We start from the raw sequence: 24213 nt of genomic DNA, 5'->3' as shown, positions 1-24213 counted from the left end.
ATTAAATGCTACCTAGCGTTCATAATGAGAGGGAAGAGAGGGAGGAAAAGAGGGATACATGTGTATCGTGAGAGTCGCTTCCAGTCAGATTGTGGAAGAATGCTTCAGCAAAAAGCCGGTCCCTCGGTCGTGCGTTGCAACAGTAAGCACATCAAAGAAAGAGAAGAGGTATCAAGCGAAACAAATGAAATTTGATGGTCTTGAATATCACAACCCTTTAACTTCTCAGCCCTTAGATATGTATTGATTGTTCTATATATCAAATTGTGAGGAAGTTTTTTTTGTCTACAATGGGCCCAAATTTTTATTTTTAAGACAAAATAATTTGTCACCAATCACCAATTTTGGGTGCCTTTTTTTGGGTGTGTGGCGCCAAATATTTCACTTTTTTTGTGACAAAAAAATTTTCTTACCAAATTAAAATTTTCGTCTCCAAAAGAAAACCCCTTCTTTTGATTTTTCTGACAAAATTAATATTTTCGTTTCGCTTCATTTTTTGAAAACAATTTTTAAACTAATTGCAAGCCTTGGTGATTTTTTTTTTATATTTTAGTCACCTTTTTTTAAAAAAAAAATTTAGTTGTACATCTAAAAAGTAAAAAATAAAAAATTAACTCAAATATGAAAACAGTTCAACAAAGACAAATGAAAACCCATTTAAAAATAATATATGAGAATTTAAATCAAAAAAAAAAATTAGGTTCAAAAACTAGCGAACAATAATATGAAAAACAATCAAGTTGGAGTATTTTTTTTTTAATATAGATACACTTAATTTAAATATACTTCAAAAGTAAAATATTTATGAAAAAAAAAATCAATAAAAAATGACAATGTACTAAATTTTTATATTTTTTGTATGTAGTGAATTTTTTATAGTGTTTTCATAAATTTTGTACTTTTTAAGTTTATCTAAAGGGAAAATTACACAAGTGGTCCCTATATTTTGTCTTTTGTGTCATTTTGGTCCCTACGCTTTCAATTGGCACAATTTTGACCCTTAATCTTAAATTTTGTGTCAATTTGATCCATTGATAATGCCGTTAGTGTTTTTAAATGAAAATAATCCTTGAATTGATTGAAATTAACTCACTGAGGTTAGTAAATTCATAATTTTCTATGAAAAAAATATGACACATGCCATTTATATGACACAAAGACCAAAGTACTGGGACAATTGCTACAATTTGCCCTTATCTAAATTAAAGGGATCTAAAAAGTAAAAAATGAAAAAAAAAATTATAATATTAAAAAATGTTTGCTAAAAAAATATATATTAAAAATTAAAATTTAATTATTGAAAACTCCATACTAAACAAGGTAATGTTTTCTACTAATTTTGAAAATTAAAAAATCATTAATAATTTTTCCTATGTATTTTTTCTCACAAAAAAATAGCTACATTAATTATCTTTTCTTTTTCTTTTTTTTGGTGGAAAGGGTTTTGACCTGCAATTTTTCTAAAATGGGTGTTATAGATAGAAAGGGTAGAGTTGGTTCAGACAATGAGAAAAAGTGCTCATGCAATAGGGGCCTTCACTATGAGAAAGAATAGTCGGTTTGCATAGGGTGTCTTCTTGGACAATAGCTTCAATACTGGCATGCATAATGTAACAACCCCATCGTGTAATACTTTATATTTAATTAATGATGGAGATTTGAATTTTATTGCCTACTAAGTGGATTCAATTTGGGAATTATGAAAATTATGGAGACTGATTTGTATACGATTCTATGAAAGATTTATTAAGAATTAGAAATTGAAAGCCTGATAGGCTCAAGAAAGGATAAGTAGTGAGTTGATTATTTTAATTTCAAGTATCGGACCATATGGGAGTTTAATTAAATATTTGATTCAGAGTTGTAAAATTGAGATTTGATTAATTGGGTTCGAATAGGAGTTATTACGTTATAAGGAGTGAGAGTTGAGATTATTACGAATTCAATTTATTTATAAGGTATTCAATTTGAGTATGTAATTTATTGATGGAGGCCTTGAGTTTGACTTGTAATTGAGGGCCTTACTGATGTGAGAAAATCACAATTGATAATGGAAATAAGCGTAATTTGATATTTGGAGCCTTTTGGGAGTTTGATTAAAACTTCTGATTCAAACTGATAATTTAAATATAATTGATTGGGCTCTAATGGAAGTCAAATTAGGTTAATTAAATTATGTGGGACATGTGATTAGTCATGATTAGTGTAATTATGTGGTTGTTGTGGAATTGCATGTCTAAGGATGTGAATTATAAGGATTTGAAGTTGTCTCTGTCGATTATAAGAAAATCTGTTGAAATTGTGACCGTTGGACTGAAAATTTGTAGCGCCCTCAAAATAATAACATTAAACCCATCAGATAAGACATGCATTTACATATAAACTAACCACATTCCTTTATTTCATTGAGTTTCATTACATAAGTATTACATGTTAACATCAAAACAAAATGCCCTACGGGCTTACAGCTTTCCAAGTTAACACTTGGTTTCAACAAAAGAGTACTAACTCATTTACACATTAAGCCCTTGGCTTGAAGTTACATGTAATACATCAAAAGTAAAACAACTACATTATGTCCGCCTCTAGCCTCCCAAGCTATGTCCTTGGAGGTGGCATGCTTCCTGCACCTGAAAATGATATTCCCATATAGGGTGAGCCACAGCCCAGTAGAAATACACTAAACCAACCATGGACAATGACTAAAACATTAGCAATTGATAGTTGGTCAACACTGATACAATCACATAAATAACATATTTATGTCAACGACTTACAAGTCCCAATTACTTTTCATTTTCCCTTTAACAACAGATAAGCATACTAGCTCTATCATCATTTCCACAGATATGTATAAAAACTATATCTCACATTCAGATAAGTATAAAAACTATATCCACATTCTCAACAGATATGTATAACAACAATATCCACAGATAAGCATACAAGCTGTATCCACACTTCACAAAGATAAGCATATGAGCTCTATCTTCACTTCTCTAGACAAGCATATGAGCTGTGTCTACGGAGTTCATCCCCTATCTCCTCCCAATACCTATCCGGTTTAGAGGTACATCCCCTATCTTCCCCTAAACCGCGGAGTACATCCCCTATCTCCTCCTCTACACATAACGTATATAAACACATTGGTTCTATATACAATCACCCAATACATACAAATAATGTATTCTATCAACCGTCAAGTTCCATGACACATTTCATTGATTAGTTTCAGTTTACCTAATCATCATGCATTGTCTACAACAATCACGACTATCCTCCACCGATAGCCCAAAGCAGTTATTTCTAAAACAGAAAATAAATGCACAAATGGATATTCAATCAACATTTCATTTCTTCATTCTTCTCAATTAATTATCCCAATTAATTAAACAATGTAGTTAGGGCAATTCCCATAATTAACATTTCAACCCTTAGGTCCCATTTTCATCAATGATTCAACAATCATTCCATTCTTTTCATGCCAAACATGCATCTAGGTTTATTATGAATAAAACCCCAACTTTTGTAAAATTACACAAAAGTCCCAAACTTTCACAAAATTACCAAACCAAGCCCAACATCTCAAAATACCAAAATTTAAAGACAAAACCCATAGAGAGGAGTAGGATATCCCTACCTTGAAGTTTTAGCCCAAAAGGAGATGAAGACTCCAAGATCAACTTGCTCCAAATCCAAACTTTTTCAGATTAAATCGAAGCTCTCAACACCCTCTACCTTTTTAACAAAGGCCCTAGGCTAGATTCACACCCTAGGGAGATCAAACCTTAGAGAGAGTGCAAGTTTAGAGAGAGAGAGTGTCGGATTAAGGGTTTGCTCAAAGAAAAGAAGTGAAAAAGTGATGTTTTAGACGCTGCTGTGCGCTGATATAAAACACGCTCGCTCGAGCGAAGGATTGGTCGCTCGAGCGACCAGACACAGAAAACTCTCGCTCGAGCCAAGAAGTTCTCGATCGAGCGAAGAAAAACCCAGACCGTTCGAGCCACGAAAAGCTCGCTCGAGCCAAGAAAGACAGCTCTCAGGTCCAGAACCGGTGCAACACAACTCTCGCTCGAGCGACAAACTCCTCGCTCGAGCGAAGGACCAAAAATCTGGGCAGCAACACTAGGCTCCCAAACGCAACTAACCTGTAACAAACCTGCCCAACGCATCTTATAACTCAATATACAAAGTAAAGAGGATGCAAACTAGAAAATAAACAACTACCAACATCCACGGACACATGTCCGGATCACTGTACAACAAGGGTAAACCTGGGATCACTATAAAATTGAAAGCCTTAGAGGCACGATAAACTGAAACTAACCACATAATTATGATCATCATAATTTTTAGATCCTAGTGTGAAGTTTTGTAAAAACCTGATTCAGAATGAATTAAATTGATTTTTATTAAATATTATATCTTATATATATGTATAGATAAGTATTTGGGCCGTAGTTGAGATAGACTCGACAAGAATATATTTTGGGAGAGAAAAGGGAACAAAGGAAGGGAGAAGAAAAGTCTGGAGAGAAGAGGAACCGAAGGGAAAAAAGAAAGGAGGAAAAGGAAGGACAAAAGTAAGAAAAGAAAGAAAAATCCAAAGGAGCTAGAGATTCAAGCTTAGAAATCCTAAGAAAATCATTATCATGTATGAAACTTGATTCTCTGCTAGAATTCCATGTCAAAACCTAGCTAAAAATTGATTATAAATGAGTTTTGGAAGATTGAAATAAGAGGAGAATAGAAAAGTTTGGAAATTCGGAAGAAATTTGAGAAATTTGAGAAATTCATGAAAAAGTCAAGGTTTGAATTGATTTTACGCAAGATTTGAGAAAATCAATTGTTGTACCATGACCAAGTATAATGATCCATAATTTTGTTTTTTAAATAGTCAGTGCATAATTTAATTGAGCAAATTTTCGAATTTGATTGTTGTGTAAATTCTGTGCGAAAACAGTTCGGTTTTGTATTTTTGAAAAATAGTTCCCGATCTCAGAAAATTATGAAATTTTTATGTGTTGTTCTTATATGAGTCTACCACGTTGGATAAAAATTTCAGAATTAAATAATGAGTATTTATTTTATGAAAATTTATGGCCTGATTGGTGTTCAGTTTAATTTATAGCAGAATTTTGTTATTTAACTTTTAATGTTTAGATCATGATTTGGATAGATTTGTTGGGTCTACTTTGATATGTAATTGGGTGATGTTTGGCTTATGGGTGGGAATTTAATTCAAGACCCATGATTTAAATTTAATTTAATTTGAGTTTGTTTAATTACTCATATTTAACTATTTGGTCCTTTTGATTATGTGATTGGTAGTAACCACCTTGGGAGTTGTTAGTATTTATTATATAGGATAATAATAAATATTTGTTAGTTGATTTTATGGTGTGTACCATATGGTGAAAAATTATATATTTTTGTAGTGAATAAAATGTGTATATATTTCGTGGTGAGCAAAATATTATACTTTGTGGTGAGAAAAATTATATCATTTTATAATTTATATTATAAATTCTGAGATATTATTACAAAAATTATATATATATATACTTTTCGGAAACAAACCCATGTAGGTGGGTCCCCATTTTGCCCTTACCATCATTTTTACCTTTCTTTCCCTCTTTTCTAATTTTGATTCCCCCCATTTCCTTTCCTTCTCATTTCTTGTGCTTCGTCTCTTTCTCATCATGGATGCTCAACCTTTGAGCTTTGAGTGGGAGTCCATAGAGTGAGATTTTGTAAAAGTTTTGTAAAAGAAAGTCGGAGAGCTCGTCGTGATCTTCACAATGGTAGTCTTGGATTCATGATCAGGCAAGATTTTCCTTCCAAATCTGTTCTTCTTCATTATTTGAGGTAGGGACTTTCTTCATATTTTTACATTAAAGCTATGTTAGGGTTATTTTGAGAAAATATGTCATTATAAGAGGTATTGCATATATATGTATTTTTTTTCAGATTTTTGTTTGGTAATTTTTGGAAGAAAAATTAGGTTTGAAGTGTTAAGAATATTGTTTTTTTGAAATTGATTTGGAAAAATCATCTTGTGTTGGAAATACTTGTTAAAAATCCAAAAATAAAATAAAATTAATAGTTGTGTAAGTTGTATCTACCGCATATCATGGTTCAATAATTTATTTTGGGAAAATAACGTTGAAATATTGATTTCATCTTTGAGTTTTGGAATTTATTTTTGAGAAGAAAAATAAATTGATGTTGACGAATATGGAGTAAATGCTTAAGTAAGCATTATAGAGTTGCTTTGGAATTAAAAACTCTAAAAGTGTTATATTCATGATATTTTATAAAAGATGATATGTTGATGATTAAGTTGTGTTCATTTTTATGAAAATAAAAATGTGAAATGTGGACTTTCAAACTCATAACCTTGAAAATGTTACTATTGGGCATATTTTATAATTGTTTATGTAAATATCATGTTGGTTAAGTAATTTTAGAAAAAGTTGTGAAATTGTTATGGGTAGAGAATTTGGTAAAAATATTACCTCTTTAAATAGCTTGGCATGAAAAATGGTTATGTTGAAATATAGTTATGTTTGGGGAATGAGGCTTGTGAAGTTAGGTTTGGTATTGTTAATTTGAAAATTTTTGAATATAATAAATTTACTAATTTAGTGGATTAAATTAGTTTTGGTTAAAATGTTATATCCATTATGGTTAAAAGTGTGTTATTAAGATTATACCATAACTTTGGACATAGTAGGATGGAAATGGTAATATTTTATAGCGATTCCGGTTTTCCCTTCCTTTGTATATTGTATTCCGGACTTGGTTCTGTGGTTGTGTCTCATTCTCATTTCCTTCCCTTACTCTTTGTATTTGAGTATTGGGTTGTGTTGGGCAGATTTGAAATAGGTTGGTTGCGCTTTGGAACCAAAAGTTGATGCCCAGAATTTGGCCTTCACGCTCGAGCGGGGGCTTTTGACGCTCGAGCGGGCCCTTTGATGTTGCTTCTCCACTCGAGCGGGTGTTTTGACGCTCGAGCTTGAATTTCCATCTCCCAGTATTTTTTTTCTGCAGGTCTTCATATGCTCGAGCGGGAGTTTTGACGCTCGAGCGTGACCTTTTGTTTTCGTTTCTTCGCTCGAGCGGGGAGTTTGGCGCTCGAGCGAGGACCATCGCCTGCAAAACTTCTGTGGGTGTGCATCTGACGCTCGAGCAGGCGTATTGACCCTCGAGCTTGAGTCTGTGTCTGATGCTCGAGCGGGGGTTTTCACGCTCGAGCGGGGCGATTTCTATATCACTTCGGGATTTCACTTTTTGGATCACTTTTCAATATCCTTTCTCTCTCTTACTTTCTGAAAACCTCTATTGGAGAGCTTCTCTCTCTAAAAACCCAACTTCTCTCTAGGTATTGATCTAGTAGAAGTGATCTTCTACCCTTGGGCCTTTGTAAAAAGTGTGGAGTTTGTTGAGGGCTACACTTTGATCCGAAAATCTTGGGATTTGGAGCACCTTCGTTTTTCTTCATCTTCTTCCTTTGAGCTCCGAATTTAAGGTAGGGATAACTACTCATATTTATGGTCTTTGACCTAAACTTGTTGTCATTTTGATGTAATGTTGGAGTTGGGTGGTTTTGGGTGTTAGGGTTTCAAATGATTAAAGAGGGGTTTTGTTATTTTGTGCCTATACAAGTGTATTTGGGTCCAAAAAAAAATAAGATTATTGATGTTATTGATAATATTTAGACCTTTGAGTCAATATTGAGAAAAAAAGGGGAGAATGCCATGTTTGGATATAATTGGATCATTAGTGTAATTAATGACAATTGTTATGGAAATGTGAAATTGAGTTGGAAATAGTGAAATTGGCTCATTATGAGATGGAATTGTGGAGTTGGATTTATTAATTGCTCACTTTGAAAATATTGAAATTATATATCTGTTGAGGCATTTGTTATCTATTTAGAAATAACTGTTGTGGGCTATTGGTGGAGGATAGTCTTGATTGTTGTAGACAATGCATGATGATTAGGCAAACTAAAACTAATCAATTGAATATGTCATCGGATATGACGGTTAGAATAATACATCAAATTTATGTATTGAATGATTATGTATATGATACGTGTTTATATACATTGTATTGTGTGGGAGGAGATAGGGGATATACTCCACGGTTTAGGGGAAGATAGGGGATGGACTCCTAAACCGGATATTGTTTGGGAGGAGATAGGGGATGGACTCCATGGATACAACAAATATGTGTATCTTTTGATGTATTGATACAGCAAATCTGTGTATCACGTATGAAGTATGGAAGTGTTAATGTGATATTGATACAGCAAAAATGTGTATCTCTTGTAAATTGCGGAAGTGTTTTGATATGAGTGTTATCTCATTTGAAAATGAATTGTGGATAAGGATAATGTTTTAATATGAGATACAATCTCATTTAAATTGTTTGGCCAGGTTCTGAGCCATAGTTATGAATTGAGAAATTGGATAAGAAATGGAAAAATGGAATGAAACATGGACACTTTTGTCATGTAATTGAAATGGGTTGTAAATTGATTTATGTGAGTTAAACATTTATTAAATGCTAATGTTTTAGTTATTGCTCATATTATGTTTAGCATATCTCTACTGGGCGTTGGCTCACCCTATATGGGACATCATTTTCAGGTACAGGTAGCATGCCACCTCCAAAGACGTGTCTTGGGAGGCTTGAGGCTGTTTGACCTTATTTTGTCATTCTTTTTGTTGTATTACATGTATATCAAGCCAAGGGCTTATTTTGTGTAGAGTTAGTACTCTCTTTTTGTAACCAAGTGTTGACTTGGAAAGTTGTAAGCCTATAGGGCATTTACTTTTGTTGTCAACATGTAATACATTTTGTAATGAATACTCTGATGAAATGTAATTATGCTTCCTTCTCTTACGTTTAAGCATGTCAAGAATGTATGTTATTGGGTTTATTTCGAGGGTGTTACAACTTGGTATCAGAGCGTACCGGGTTTGAATACTTTGGGTATGTGGGGAGTGATTTGTATCACAATGGGTTTGTCTCGCCTGTTAGAGACTTAGATGTAATGTTATGTGCTTATGTGATAACATATTTATGTGATTTCTTGGGTATAGGATTTAATTTCTAGGATGTTGATTGCATTCTTGGGTTTCTGTGAGTCTTGTTGGAAAAGCACTAGATCAATGTTTGTAGACGCGTCCCGCGAGGGACCTCGCTGTTACAGTTCGGACTCGATTTTGTTACGGTTCTAAATCTGAACCAAAGAGTCCAAATCCGACAAATCATTTTGAGAAAACAGATTTTTGAAAGAAGTGCCAAACATGGACTGCTTTGCCAGATACAGAGTCGCCACCTAAATATTTTATTAAGGGGGAATTTAGGAAACCCTGACTCGGTGCCAAAGGCCACGTGTCCGTCATCACCAAAGTTGCCTCGGCTCGGGAACTTGGGTACGATCGGGAAGGTCAGCTATGAGCACCCCCTCTCGCCCGGTCCGAAGACCGGCCTCTACTAACCGTGATATTCTGTTCTGAAAACATTTATGTGTTCTTATTCCAATTGTTAGCCTAGAATTACTATGTTATGCGCGCAGCAAACAAATATAGACTAGATTGCCTAATTTGGAAAGAAACATTGCATATCCGTTTGTTTTGGAAAATGTGTTGGAATTTGCTACTCGCAAGTAGGCTAAAATACGGATTTCAACGAGTTTTTCCAACTCAAACAATCCAACCTTCACCCATAGGCATTCAAACAGTTTATCACATAAGCATCTAGCCACATGGTAAACATACTGTCATGGTAGCGTTCACACGCATGCGACATGCTAAAGCATTAAAATACTCACATAGTACTCCGTGCCAAAACAAAGAACTCGTTAGCAAACATGCATGATCCAAGTCCATGTTAAGTGCCTAATGCATCGCATACAAAATGTTGCTAGAATAGGCTCGGCTATCCTAAACATGGCATGTGAAAATGCGCAACTATCACATATTTAGTTTTTGAATTTGAAGTACAAATACAGTTAGCGTGATGTACCGAGCCTAATGTATGCAATACAAATGCATGAATGCACGCATGCATAGCATAAGGTATGCTAAATTAAACGTGCCTTAATCTACCATCATAAGCAGGTAAATAAAAGGGAAGAAAGAAGTGGGGGTTGGAAGACATACACTCCACTCACACACACTTATTACAGATTTGCCCTCACCTAGAGGGACCAAATAAATAATACAAATCAATTAACTACGCAAGCTAATTAAATATTACAAATTGCCTAATCAGCTAAACAAATTAATTTAAGCTAAGAAAACAGATAAACCGCCTCGGGAAATGCGCCGCCATGCATAGGCTGCCTCTGTTTTCCTTCCTTCACTCCTCTGGAGGTTGCCAAAATCTCAGAACTTCTTCCTTGGACACTGAGGAGTGCCACCGGCTAGATGGAATTGCCACCGGCAGTGTGGTATGGCCACCGGCACAAAATGAAGCTGTCGGCAGAGAAATTATTGCCGGTCGGCACTTTACAATGCCGGTCGGTAGAGTGTTCCTGCAGAATCTGCAAATGACAGCAACAGAGGGCAAGGCAAAGCATGGCAGCACAATTCAAGGCATATATGCACCAACCATGTCCCTTATCATGGTAATGACTCAAAGGGACATGTGTCTCGATTCTCGGACCACCAATCACGCATTTCCATGCATGATGGCCCAAGGGATCAAGTATGCAACTTTCATGTCAAATGAAATGCAAACCAAACACACAAATCAAGGCCCAATTCCTATCATCAAGTCAAGGAACAAGGCATGCATGCAAAATGCAATGCAACTTAGGCATACAAGCTAAGGATGCAACATGGCATGGCAAGGCGCTTATGCAAGCATACAAGCATACATATAGCAATGCAAAAAAGATGGACTTATGCATGATTTAAGCAGCTCTAATTAGGCCTAAAACAAGGGCCAAAATGCCCAAAAAAATGGAGGCTAAACACACATGCACACATACACATGTTATGGTCCAAGCATCAAGCATTAAGCAAGCAACATTCAAGCACACTCGCAAAGGGATTTCATGGACAATTAGCATGCAACATGAGCTCTAAAATCATGCTATAAAATGATACCCAATCATGTTAAACAAGATAAGCAAATGCATGCAAGCATGGTCCAAATACTTGAGGCAAGTCATGAAGCTTTGAAGCACATTTATCACAACAATCATGGCATGTATTAAACAACTAAAAACAGATTTTTAGCATGTTAAAACAAGGCCTAAGGATCACTTAGATGGCATCCAAATGACTCAAAAACAAAGGCATGCATAATCACCAAAACATGGAGCATGAGATGACAACCTTACAAGGCGTTAAAGGGACATCAAATGCAAGCTTACAAGCATACAATAAGGTCTGAAATGACATGGTGGATGGTCCCAAATCACCAAATCAATGCAAAAGTGCCATGCTATACATGCGCACACTTAAGGCCAACAAGCCAAAATGCAAAGGGGCTATATGATGCATGCCAAGATCAACCCAAACACTTATGGACAGACCTAAAACACGTCAAGATAAGCACAAAATCTTCACAAATGTAAGCCTAAAACATGCTAGAAACAAAGGCACACAACCTAAGACATGTTAAGAGATTACAAGGCATTACATGGCAACTATGCTAAGCATGCATGGAGTACCAAAACCAATTTAAAATCATGTTATATTATGGAAATATAAGCATGAAAAACAGTCTATACATGCTCAACACACACTCAAACATAGGTTCCCTTTAGAGGCCAAAACATGCCCTTTTCAAGGACAACAAGGAAAGGGGGTGGCCCTCTCCTTTTGGAGACTTCAAGGCACCATCTCCACCACTGAAATCCCTCAAGATTTCAGTGGTGAAGAGGCCCAAACACCAAAGTCTCGAAGCTTGCTCAAAATGGCTCAAAATGGGGCCTTTTAAGGCCTAAGAGGGGTCAAACACCCTCAAACCACAAAACACTCTTAATAAACAATCAAGAGGACTAAAAAACAGAAATTTTTTGTATTATGCACTAAGCACAAAAACAGTTCTAAGATAGGTATAAATAAGGTGCAAAAATGGGGAATAAAGGGGTGAGATTCTTACCCTTGAAGACATCTTCAACAATGGTGCTCCAATGGCCCTCCTTAGCTTGAATCCAACACCAAAACACTAAAATCAGTCCCTTAGAACCTCAGTGGCTAGACAAAGGTGAAACACTAGGTGTTTATGTGCAATAGTAAGACACAAAACACCTAGAGCACAAAAGAGAGGGAAAGAGAGATAGGATGTGTATCTAACCCTAACCCTAAAACCAGAGCTTAACAATGGCTGTCTAAGCTCTCCAAAATATCTCAAGTGTCTAACCCTAGCAACCAAAGAGAGACCCTCCCTTTATGGAACTTCTTGTCTTGTAAAGCTTACAAGACAAGCTTCATAAGAGGGAGATCCCTCCATACACGTGTATGGAGGGCAGCAAAAAGTAAGACAGCTGTCTTAAAATATCTGCAAAAGCAGATGCACAGTAGTCAGCCGGCCAAAAATGCCATCTTGGCCAAAAGGAGTGCCGACCGGCACTAAATAGTGCTGACTGGCAACAAATAGTGCCGACCGGTAATAAAAAGTGCCGATGGAAGCAAAAACCAGCCGGTGGCCTCTAGCCACTGCCGGTGATGGGTGGGGATGGTCTACAAGCCCTACCCTGCCTCTCAAAGGCAAGATGCCAATGTTTGGTGCAAAACCAAACACTAAACGGTCGAGTTCGGAGATCCTGAGGCAAGGCGTGTAGCCGAGGCCTCCGGGAACTCCAAACGAACACAAACATGGATGATCACCGAGTGTTCAAACGGTGACGTCCAAGTCTTGAGGATGGTCAAAAATGGGGTGTCTACAATGTTGTTTCTAACCGGAACTCTAATAACGCCTCGGGACTATCATTATCCGAAATGAAATTCGTGGGTGCTTATGTGATTATGTGCTTACGTAGAGTGAATTACTGTTGTCCATGAATTAGGGCGCGAGTGTTGTAGCTTCGGCACATTTATGAATGTGCTAATGGTCTTCGTTATTTCTATTAGGATGTCAGGACGTGGTGGTAGACGTGGTAGGCCTAGGAAGCAGGAGATGCCCATACCGGATGACATTCCAGCGTAGCAGGAGGGTGTTAGTCAAGCCAATGTGGTCGAGCCAGCGGATCAGCAGGCCATGGGTGCCTTAGCCTGCGAGATTGTAGGAGCCTTGAGGGAATCCATGGGCATTCTCAGAGCTGAGAATCAAGTTCAGGCCCAGGTTGTTGAAGCAAGGCCTTCTTTTCTGAAGAGGGAGTTTTTTCGGTCTAACCCGGATGAGTTTGTTGGGGATCCGAAAGAGCCACTTAAGGCTGATGAGAGGCTGGAGCAGATAACGAAGACGTTTGAGATGCTTGGCATCGAAGACGGAGCACTGAAGGTGACCTTGGCATTTTTCCAGCTTAAGGGGGATGCGGGTCAGTGGTGGAAGTTCATAAGGGGCCGTATTGGTAGTACTTGGGAGGACTTCGTGGATGCTTTCCAGGAGAAGTTTCTGTCTCCCGCTGTCAGGGAGAAGTTGAGAGATCAGTTCTACCTACTTAAGCAGCTGAGTTCTTCAGTGGCCGAGTTTGAGGCCGCATTTACTAGTTTGTCCAGGTTTGCACCGGAGTTAGTGGCTTCTGGGGAACGCCGTTGTCTGGAGTTTGAGAAGAAGTTGAGACATGGCCTCAAGATGAGAGCTGGGGGTTCTATGACTTGGGAGTATGGGCGCCTTGTAGATGCCGCAGCCCATATGGAGATTATGATGCAGGAGGAGGAGGAGAGGCAGAGGGGCTCCAAGAGGAGTCAGGATGGTCAGGGGAACGGTAGGAGGCAGAGGGGTGCTAACCCTCAGCAGTCCCAAGGTGCTTTTGTGAGGTCTACCTTTCCAGTGTCGAGTTCAGGTTCTAGGAGAGGCAATCAAGGAGACATTACCTGTTACAAATGTAGCCAGTTGGGTCACAAGTCTCCAGCTTGCCCGTAGAGGGAAGGAGGTCAGAGAACAGCTTCATCTTCGACTCGACCTCAGAGCCAGGGTCAGGGCAGAGGTCAACCACTGTCTTGTTATCAGTGTGGTCAGGCAGGGCACCTGAAGAGGTTTTGCCCACAGTTGAGTGGCACATCTGGTGCATCTAGGTCGAGGCAGAGTTTTCAGCCAGCTTAGTCAGTTCAGGCCTCGAGGGCCAATCAGGGGGCTTCATCATCCCAGTCCATGCAATAGTCTTTTGCTCCGAGAGGTGAGCAGGTAGATCAGGGGCCTACAGGGTGTGTGTATGCTGTTACCGCGTAGGACCTAGTACCGGCTCCATCTGTTGTGAGAGGTACCTTCTTATTTTGCAACTCGGTTGTCAATATGTTGATTGATACGGGTGCATCACATTCTTTTATATCTGCTATATTTGCATCTGTTTTGGGTTTGGAATTGGCACAGTTAGCATCTTCTATTTGTGTTGTATCACCTGTTGGGGGTGAGTTAATTTTGAAACAAGGTTGTAGAGGGTGCGATATAGAGGTCGCCGATCGCCGGCTTCCATTCCTTTTGTAGTTATGGCTATGTCGGGTTTTGATGTTATTTTGGGTATGGACTGGCTATCGTCATACCAGGCTGTTATCGATTGTTACCGCTAAAGGGTCACGGTATCTACCCTGAGCGGGGATTGTTTCCATTTCATGGGGGATCGGGTTGGTAGTGTGTTGCCACCGGTGTGTGATCCACGAGGGCGGAGTGAGCTTAGTGGTCTCCTTGCTAGCTTTATGAGTAGTGAGTGTGATGAGACCGGGGTTGAGTTGCTGAGAGTGGTTTATGAGTACTCGGACGTATTTCCCGAGGACCTTGCCAGTTTGCCACCTCATCGAGAGATTGAGTTCTCTATTGATTTAGTGCCCGGCACGGCACCGTTCTCTATGGCACCATATCATTTTGCCCCAGCCGAGTTGAGTGAGTTGAAGATTCAGCTCCAGGAGTTGCTAGATAAGGGTTTTATTCACCCTAATTTTTCACCGTGGGGAGCACCGGCCCTCTTTGTTAAAAAGAAAGATGGTGCCTTGAGACTTTGCATCGATTACCGAAAATTGAATCGGGCTACGGTTAAGAATAAGTACCCTATGCCCCGTATAGATGATTTGTTTGACTAGTTTAAGGGTTCCCATTGTTTCTCTAAGATAGACTTGAGATCGGGTTACCACCAGTTGAGGATCAGGGAGGAGGATATTCCTAAGACGTCATTCTGTACGCGGTATGGCCATTATGAGTTTCTAGTGATGCCATTTGGGCTCACCAATGCACTGACAGTGTTTATGGATTTGATGAACCAGATCTTCCGGGAATTCTTAGATTGTTTTGTAGTCGTTTTTGTGGACGTCATTCTGATTTATTCACCTTTGGAGGAAGAGCACAAGGAACACTTGAGAGCGGTGCTTGAGTTGCTTAGAGCCATAGGCTGTATGTCAAGTTTGGGAAGTGTGAGTTCTGGCTAAGAGAGGTTAAGTTCTTAGGCTATGTGGTTTCTGGGGAAGGGGTGTCTGTTGATACATCCAAGATAGAGGCAGTGCAAGATTGGGCACAGCCTAAGAGTGTTTTTGAAATCCGTAATTTTCTGGGATTAGCTGGGTATTACCGCCAGTTTGTGAAAGATTTCTCCAGGCTAGCTTCATCGTTGACTAGATTGACGCAGAAAGGAGTCAAATTTGTATGGAGTGAGACTTGTGAAAAGTCGTTCCAAGAGTTGAAGGTTAGATTGACCACCGCTCCGGTTTTGATTATTCCGGAAAGAGGTTTAGGTTATGCGGTCTATTGTGATGCCTCACGAGAGGGTTTGGGTTGTGTGTTGATGCAAGGAGGGAAAGTGGTAGCCTATGGCTCACAGCAGTTGAAAATACATGAGAGGAATTACCCTACACATGACCTAGAGTTAGCAGCTGTAATTTTTTCCTTGAAGATTTGGAGGCACTACCTTTATGGTGAGAGATTCGAGGTATTCTCGGATCATAAGAGTCTGAAGTATCTGTTTACACAGAGGGACTTGAATTTGAGGCAGAGGAGGTGGATGGAGTTCATATAAGACTATGACTTTGAGTTGCACTATTACCCGGGAAAGGCCAACATTGTGGCCGATGCCCTTAGTGGGAAATCCATTAGTGATGTAGCTTATATAGCCATCCGAGAATGGAAGATGTTGGGTGCACTTAGCGAGTTTGATTTGCTTCTGGGTGAATCCGTCGAGGCTGCGGCCTTGTTTTCTATTGTTGCGCAGCCTACACTTGTGAGTCGAGTGTTAGAGGCACAGAGAAGTGACCTTGAGGTAGAATCCCTCCGAGAGAAGATCTCCAGTGGGAAGGCTGAGAAGGGTTTGTCTGTGTATCCCGACCAGAGTGTGAGTCTTGCCGAGAGGAGGTACTCCGAGAGTTTCACCATTCACGCCTTGCGGTGCATCCGGGAGGCACCAAGATGTATCGTGATTTGGGTCGCCAGTTTTGGTGGCGGGGTATGAAGAGAGATGTGGCAGTTTTCGTATCGAAGTGCCTTACTTGTCAGCAAGTGAAGGCCGAGCATCAGAGGCCAGCGGGTTTGTTACAACCCTTGCCTATAGCTGAGTGGAAGTGGGAGCATGCCACTATGGACTTCGTGGTAGTTCTTCCGAGGACTCAGCGGGGTAGTGATGTTATTTGGGTGGTTGTAGACCAGTTGACTAAGTCGGCGCACTTTATCCCTATGCGCGTGAGAGATTCGGTAGATCATCTTGCCGACTTGTATATTCGGGACACAGTGAGGTTGCACGGGGTCCCATTGTCGATCATCTCAGATAGAGATCCTCGTTTCACTGCTAGGTTGTGGCAGAGTTTGCAGAGTGCCTTGGGCACTAGATTGACCTTTAGCACGGCTTATCATCCTCAGACTGACGAGCAGTCCAAGCGTACTATTCAGATCCTTGAAGACATGCTTCCAGGTTGTGTCCTTGACTTTAGTGGGTCGTGAGAGAGGCACTTGCCCTTGGCAGAGTTTGCCTACAACAACAGTTTTCAGTCGAGTATCGGTATGGCACTGTTTGAGACCTTGTATGGCCGACCATGTAGGTCTCCAGCTTGTTAGGCCGAGGTGGGTGATACACCTTTGTTGGGCCCGGAGTTAGTTCGAGAGACGACGGAGAAAGTTGAACTTATTCGTAGGAGGCTTGTTACAGCTCAGAGTCGCCAAAAGAGTTATGCCGACCGTAGGAGGAGGCCTTTGGCATTTGAGACGGGTGATCATGTTTTTCTGAAAATATCACCTAGGCGAGGTTTGATGAGGTTTGGGAAGAGTGGGAAGTTGTCCCCTCGGTTTATTGGTCCCTTTGAGATCCTTGAGAGGGTTGGGGAGGTTGCGTACCGTTTAGCTTTACCGCCGCAGTTGTCCGAAGTGCATGACGTGTTTCATGTTAGTATGCTTCGAAAGTATGAGCCGGATTCGTCCCATGTGCTGGATTGGACTGATTTGGAAGTTGACAAGGATATCTCGTATGAGGAGAGACCGGTTCGGGTCTTGGATAGGCGGGATCAAGTCTTACGAGGCAAGACCATTCCCTTGGTGAAAGTTTTGTGGAAACATCACGGAGTGGAGGAAGCCACTTGGGAACGTGAGGTAGATGTCTGTGAGAAATATCCAGACTTGTTTGTAAGTGTTTAACCATGTATTGGGATTTTGTAATATCGATGAACTTTAAGAGCATTAAATATGTCTTAAGTTGTAAAACATTGTATATGTTTTGGTTTATGGTTGTAATTTGAAACTTGCCTCGAAATGGAAGTTTAATGTAACATTGCATATGTTGTAGAAATGGAAATGTATCATGAACATTGAATATGATATAGAATTGTGAACCATGTATGTTGGAAATTGTTGAATCTCAAGGTAATGTTGATAATGCAAGTTGAAAATTATATTGTGAATTGCCTCTTGAATAGAGATGGAATGACCGGTAATGGGTCAAGTTGTTGAGTATGAATTGTAACATTGTTAAGAATTGAGAAAAACTTGTTTTTCAAAACTTGCACTTAATTTCGGGGATGAAATTCTTTAAAGGGGGAAGGTTATAGCGATCCCAGTTTCCCCTTCCTTTGTATATTGTATTTCGGACTTGGTTTCGTGGTTGTGTTGTTGTCTCATTCTCATTTCCTTCCCTTACTCTTTGTATTTGAGTCTTGGGTTGTGTTGGGCAGGTTTGAAATAGGTTGGTTGCGCTTTGGAACCAAAAGTTGATGCCCAGAATTTGGCCTTTACGCTCGAGCGGGGCTTTTGACGCTCAAGTGGGCCCTTTGTTGTTGCTTCTCCGCTCGAGCGGGTGTTTTGATATTCGAGCGTGAATTTCCATCTCCCAGTATTTTTTTTCTACAGGTCTTCATACGCTCGAGCAGAAGCTTTGACGCTCGAGCGTGACCCTTTGTTTTCATTCCTCCGCTCGAGCGGGGAGTTTGGCGCTCGAGCGGGGACCATCGCCTGCAAAACTTCTGTGGGTTTGAATCCGACGCTCGAGTGAGCGTATTGACGCTCGAGCGTGAGTCTATGTCTGACGCTCAAGCGGGGGTTTTCACGCTCGAGCAGGGCGATTTCTCTATCACTTCGGGATTTCACTTTTTGGATCACTTTTCAATATTCTTTCTCTCTCTTACTTTCCGAAAACCTCCATTGGAGAGCTTCTCTCTCTAGAAACCCAACTTCTCTCTAGGTATTGATCTAGTAGAAGTGATCTTCTACCCTTGGGCCTTTGTAAAAAGTGTGGAGCTTGTTGAGGGCTACACTTTGATCCGAAAATCTTGGGATTTGGAGCACCTTTGTTTTTCTTCATCTTCTTCCTTTGAGCTCTGAATTTGAGGTAAGGATAACTACTCATATTAATGGTCTTTGACCTAAACTTGTTGTCATTTTGATGTAATGTTGGAGTTGGGTGATTTTGGGTGTTAGGGTTTCAAATGATTAAAGAGGGGTTTTGTTATTTTGTGCCTATACAAGTGTATTTGGGTCCAAAAAAAAAATGAGATTATTGATGTTATTGATAATATTTGGACCTTTGGGTCAATATTGAGAAAAAATGGGAGAATGCCATGTTTGGGTATAATTGGGTCATTAGTGTAATTAATGACAATTATTATGGAAATGTGAAATTGAGTTGGAAATAATGAAATTGGCTCATTATGAGATGGAATTGTGGAGTTGGATTTATTAATCGCTCACTTTGAAAATATTGAAATTATATATGTTGAGGCATTTATTATCTGTTTAGAAATAACTGCTGTGGGCTATCAGTGGAGGATAGTCTTGATTGTTGTAGACAATGCATGATGATTAGGCAAACTAAAACTAATCAATTGACTATGTCATCGGATATGACGGTTGGAATAATACATCAAATTTATGTATTGAATGATTATGTATATGATACGTGTTTATATACATTGTATTGTGTGGGATGAGATAGGGAATGTACTCCACGGTTTAGGGAAAGATAGGGGATAGACTCCTAAACCAGATATTGATTGGGAGGAGATAGGGGATGGACTCCATGGATACAGCAAATATGTGTATCTTTTGATGTATTGATACAGCGAATCTGTGTATCACGTATGAAGTATGGAAGTGTTAATGTGATATTGATACAGCAAAAATGTGTATCTCTTGTGAATTGCGAAAGTGTTTTGATATGAGTGTTATCTCATTTGAAAATGAATTGTGGATAAGGATAATGTTTTAATATGAGATACAATCTCATTTAAATTGTTTGGCCAGGTTCTGAGTCATAGTTATGAATTGAGAAATTGGATAAGAAATGGAAAAATGGAATGAAACATGGACACTTTTGTCATGTAATTGAAATGGGTTGTAAATTGATTTATGTGAGTTAAGCATTTATCAAATGCTAATGTTTTAGTTATTGCTCATATTATGTTTAGCATATCTTTACTGGGCGTTGGCTCACCCTATATGAGACATCATTTTCAGGTACAGGTAGCATACCATCTCCAAGGACGTAGCTTGGGAGGCTTGAGGCTGTTTGACCTTATTTTGTTATTCTTTTTGTTGTATTACATGTATATCAAGCCAAGGGCTTATTTTGTGTAGACTTAGTACTCTCTTTTTGTAACCAAGTGTTGACTTGGAAAGTTGTAAGCCTATAGGGCATTTACTTTTGTTGTCAACATGTAATACATTTTGTAATGAATACTCTGATGAAATGTAATTATGTTTCCTTCTCTTATGTTTAAGCATGTCAAGAATGTATGTTATTGGGTTTATTTCGAGGGTGTTACATATTTAATAAGTACGAATTTTGTCACGCCCCCAAAATAATACAATAAAGATAACTCATGTGCAGAATAAATATGATAAACAACATACTTTCATATATCAGAGTTCACTGTTTAACAACCAGTTAAATGCCATGTAGGCTTACATGTTTCCAAGTCATTGCTTGGTTACACACATTGAGTCTCACGCATTACATCTTAAGCCCTTGGCTTTACAAATAACAAACTTACACACATAAGGCATAATTAAGAAACTCTTGCTTCCCAAAACTCCATCTACGCTATTGCCTTGGAGGAAGCATCTTACCTGTACCTTAAAATGGTATTCCCATATAGGGTGAGCCAACAACCCAGTAGAAATAATCTAACACAATTTATGAGGTTTAACAAAGGTATAAATACCACGTACATAAACAATACCGATCCTAAAACATCCACAAGACCTGCATATCCATATGCCACTAAGACCAACCTTATTCCATTTTCCTTTAATTTCATTTCCAGTTTATATATGCTACTCAATTCATGAGTTAAATTCGTTATCTTTCAACAATCAAAATGATACTACAACTCAATGATTTTCCAATTATGCAAAACTCGCATAAACACTTCAAACCTGCCATTTTATGGATATTTCGTCTGAAGGAATCAGCACCCATTTGTATATAAAATTTCAGGTCTTTCACCCAGGACACTCCGGTCAACTTATTTTAAATGGAGTCCATCCCCTTTCTCCTCCCAAACAAATATACATATGCAATGTATTTATAAACATAATCACTTATAGAGTACATTCCCTTTCTCCTCCCAATAAATATACATATACAATGTATCTATAACATGGTCATATTCAATGACACCAACAATTGATTAGCATTAAATCGCCTAATCCTCATGTAATTTCTACAATAATCATAGCTATCTTCTACCGATAGCCTGATGCAATTATTTCTAAAGAGATGTTCAATATCAAAATAAATAGTTTATTCAAAACTTCCATAGGTGAGATAATACATATCCAATATCACCATTTATAATCACAACCTTCCAATTTCACGTTTTCAATGTTAATCCCAATTATTTATGCAAAATAATAATTTAATCAAAATTAGGGCAAAATCCCCCTTTCAGCTCGACCCTCGACCGACCCAATCGAAGTGGAAAAACATGAAAGAAGGATCGAAACCGAGATCGATACAGATTTCCTTTGAGTTATATATATGTTTTTACAAATCTAGATGATTTTCGAAATCATCATTTCAGGCCCGGCCTTGGCCATAGGCCCACAAGGCCATGGTTTAGGGCCCCTCAAAATAGGCCTAAAAAAGGGGGCCCCTCCTATTAATATTTATAATATATTAGGTATGTTTTAAGTCCAAAAAAAATTAAAAAAAAAAGCCCAAACTAACTTAATTGTTTTGACCCATTAAAAGGCCAACAGTTAAGGCCTAACCCAACACTTTGAAAGGCCCATTTTTTCTAATTCCTAACACTAACCCTATCTTCTCTTAATCCTGATAGCACCAGCAGCCCAAGCCAACAAACACAAAGCAAAGCAACGAAGCAACAGCAGCACACAGACGGACGAAGCAGCAAGCATAGGTAAATTTTTTTTTTCTATTCAATTAATTAAATATTTATCTTGTCTTTTGCACAATTAATTGCTATTATAATATTGGTATTTACATCATCAAGAAGAATTTGTTTAAGTTTAATAGTTCACATCACATAATTTAAAAGTTTTGTGTTTTGTTAAGTGGTAGTGCTCTTGTTTTGAATTTTGATCTAAAAAAATATTTGGATCTCAGCACAGCAAGCACAGGTAAATTTTTTTTTTCTATTCAATTAATTAAATATTTGTCTTGTCTTTTACACAATTAATTGCTATTATAATATTGGTATTTACATTATCAAGAAGAATTTGTTTAAGTTTAATAGTTTACATCACATAATTTAAAAGTTTTTTATTTTGTTAAGTAGTGGTGCTCTTGTTTTGAATTTTGATCTAAAAAAATATTTTGATCTCAGCTCATCATGACTCTTAAAAGAAATTATCCATCTGGATTCGTAAAAAGTCGAAAAATTAGTCGAGTGTCAAAGAGGAACTATTGATAAATTTTTTACGAGTGACAAACAAGCTGAACAATCAGCTGAAGACTTGAATAGTGAAGAATTTGAAATTTGGTAAATAATGAGAATGAAAATCTGGTGGATAATGAGAATGAAAATTTAGTAGATGAAGAAGGAAATGGGGAATTTGGGAGTGTAGAAGCCAATCAAGATGATGAGATGAATACGGAATGCGAGCATTCAAATATAGATGATCCACGGACTTGGAAAATAATTGACCAGAATTTACGAGATTTTTTAGTCGAAAGAGGTCCTATGAGAAGAAATTGTGAGTTCAACTTCCCTAAGCATGATTCTTCTAGGCATAGGCATTTCTCACCTGCTCATTACATTTGGCATTTACCAAATGCAGAAAAACTTGATAGGACATGGTTGATATACTCGGAACTTTTGGATAGAGTATTTTGCTTTTGTTGTAAGTTGTTTAAGCAAGAGGGAAACAAGACTCAATTTGCTACTGAAGGATTTAAAGATTGGAGAAATATTGGTGAGAGACTTAAAGGCCATGAAAGTGGTAACAAGCACATTACTTGCATGAGTAAATGGATTGAGTTGGAGGAAAGATTGGGAAAGCATCAAACAATTGATAAAAGTATACAAGAACAAGTTAACAAAGAAAGAGAGCACTTGAGACAGGTTTTATTGATGATAATTGCAGTTGTGAAAACACTTGCCAAGAATAATTTGCCTTTTCAGGGAAGCCATGAGAAGATTTATGAAGAGAGCAATGAACTTTTTTTAAGCATAACTGAAATGATTGGCGAGTTTGATCCAACGATGGAACAACACTTGCCGCAAATAGAAAAGGGTGAGATTCATTACCATTATTTGAGTCACAAAATTCAAAATGAGGTGATACAGATGTTGGCCGGGGAAGTCAAAAGTGCAATTTTGTCGATAATCAAACTAGCAAAATACTTTTCGGTCATAGTTGATTGTACACCGGATATAAAGTGAAAGTCGTTGTTGCAAACGCGTTGGAAAAGTTGCATTGAAAGTGTTAAACCTCTAAGATATCATGCTTCAAAAATAAGAGATCCTTTAGTTGACTTGTACAACAATCCAACCACAGATTCAATTGCAAAAAGTTAAGCTAAATTCCTGGTAACTCATGAACTTAAGACTTTTGAGTTCTTGTTTAGTATTGTAATTTGGTACAACTTGTTGTTTCATATGAACTCTGTTAGCAAGCTTATTCAAAGTGAAGATATGGATATAGCAGTTGCTGTAAAGCAGCTAGATGGGCTTGTTAAGTATGTTGCAATGTATAGAGAAGTTGGTTTCATGGAGGCTTTGGTTGAAGCTAAAGAAATGGCAAGTGAATTGGGAATTGAACCTACATTTGTTGAAAAGCGCATCATTTCTAGAAAGAAATAATTTGATGAGAATGTTAGCGAAGAGGTGACCCAGTCAACTGAAGAATCATTTAGAGTTGGTTACTTCCTTTATTTTGCTGATCAAGCCCTTTGTTCACTCAAAAATAGGTTCGACCAATTCAAAGTATATGAGGCAAACTTTGGCTTTTTGTTTGACTTGAAAAAGTGCAGCGATGAATCGTTGAAGATAGGGTGTGTGAACCTTGAAGAATTGTTAAAACATGGAGAGATTTCCGATATTGATGGAAGAGATTTATTGATGGAGCTAAAAGTCTTGAAAGAGAGATTGCCAAAAGAAGTCAATAAACCAATTGAAGTGCTCAATCATCTGCAGTTGATGGCAAATTGTTTCCCAA

The 24213-nt window shown here is 38.2% G+C and overlaps 1 protein-coding gene and 1 long non-coding RNA gene across 2 annotated transcripts; both read left to right on the top strand.

The window, feature by feature from the left end:
• Positions 1-4477: 4477 nt before the first annotated feature.
• On the top strand, positions 4478-20312 carry LOC145794767 (uncharacterized). Its single transcript, XR_014334714.1, has 2 exons — positions 4478-4654; positions 20047-20312. It is a non-coding gene; the product is annotated as an uncharacterized LOC145794767 (long non-coding RNA).
• A 2328-nt stretch (positions 20313-22640) lies between these two features.
• On the top strand, positions 22641-23858 carry LOC145796073 (uncharacterized). The gene is made up of 2 exons (XM_082881067.1): positions 22641-23434; positions 23624-23858. Exons 1-2 carry the CDS (start codon positions 22641-22643, stop codon positions 23856-23858), a joined length of 1029 nt encoding a protein of 342 aa, XP_082737193.1.
• Positions 23859-24213: the final 355 nt, after the last annotated feature.

This window comes from Camellia sinensis, chromosome 7 (assembly GCF_055761805.1).
Source record: "Camellia sinensis isolate YWXY chromosome 7, ASM5576180v1, whole genome shotgun sequence".
NCBI lineage: Eukaryota > Viridiplantae > Streptophyta > Magnoliopsida > Ericales > Theaceae > Camellia > Camellia sinensis.
This window is presented reverse-complemented; position numbering and strand designations above follow the sequence as displayed.

Bases quoted from the DNA above. Each gene is read 5' to 3' on its own strand.
- LOC145796073 (XM_082881067.1), top strand. From the start codon at position 22,641: ATGAATACGGAATGCGAGCATTCAAATATAGATGATCCACGGACTTGG. The intron at 23,435-23,623 runs GTGAAAGTCGTT...GTTCTTGTTTAG, and splicing joins GATTGTACACCGGATATAAA to TATTGTAATTTGGTACAACT.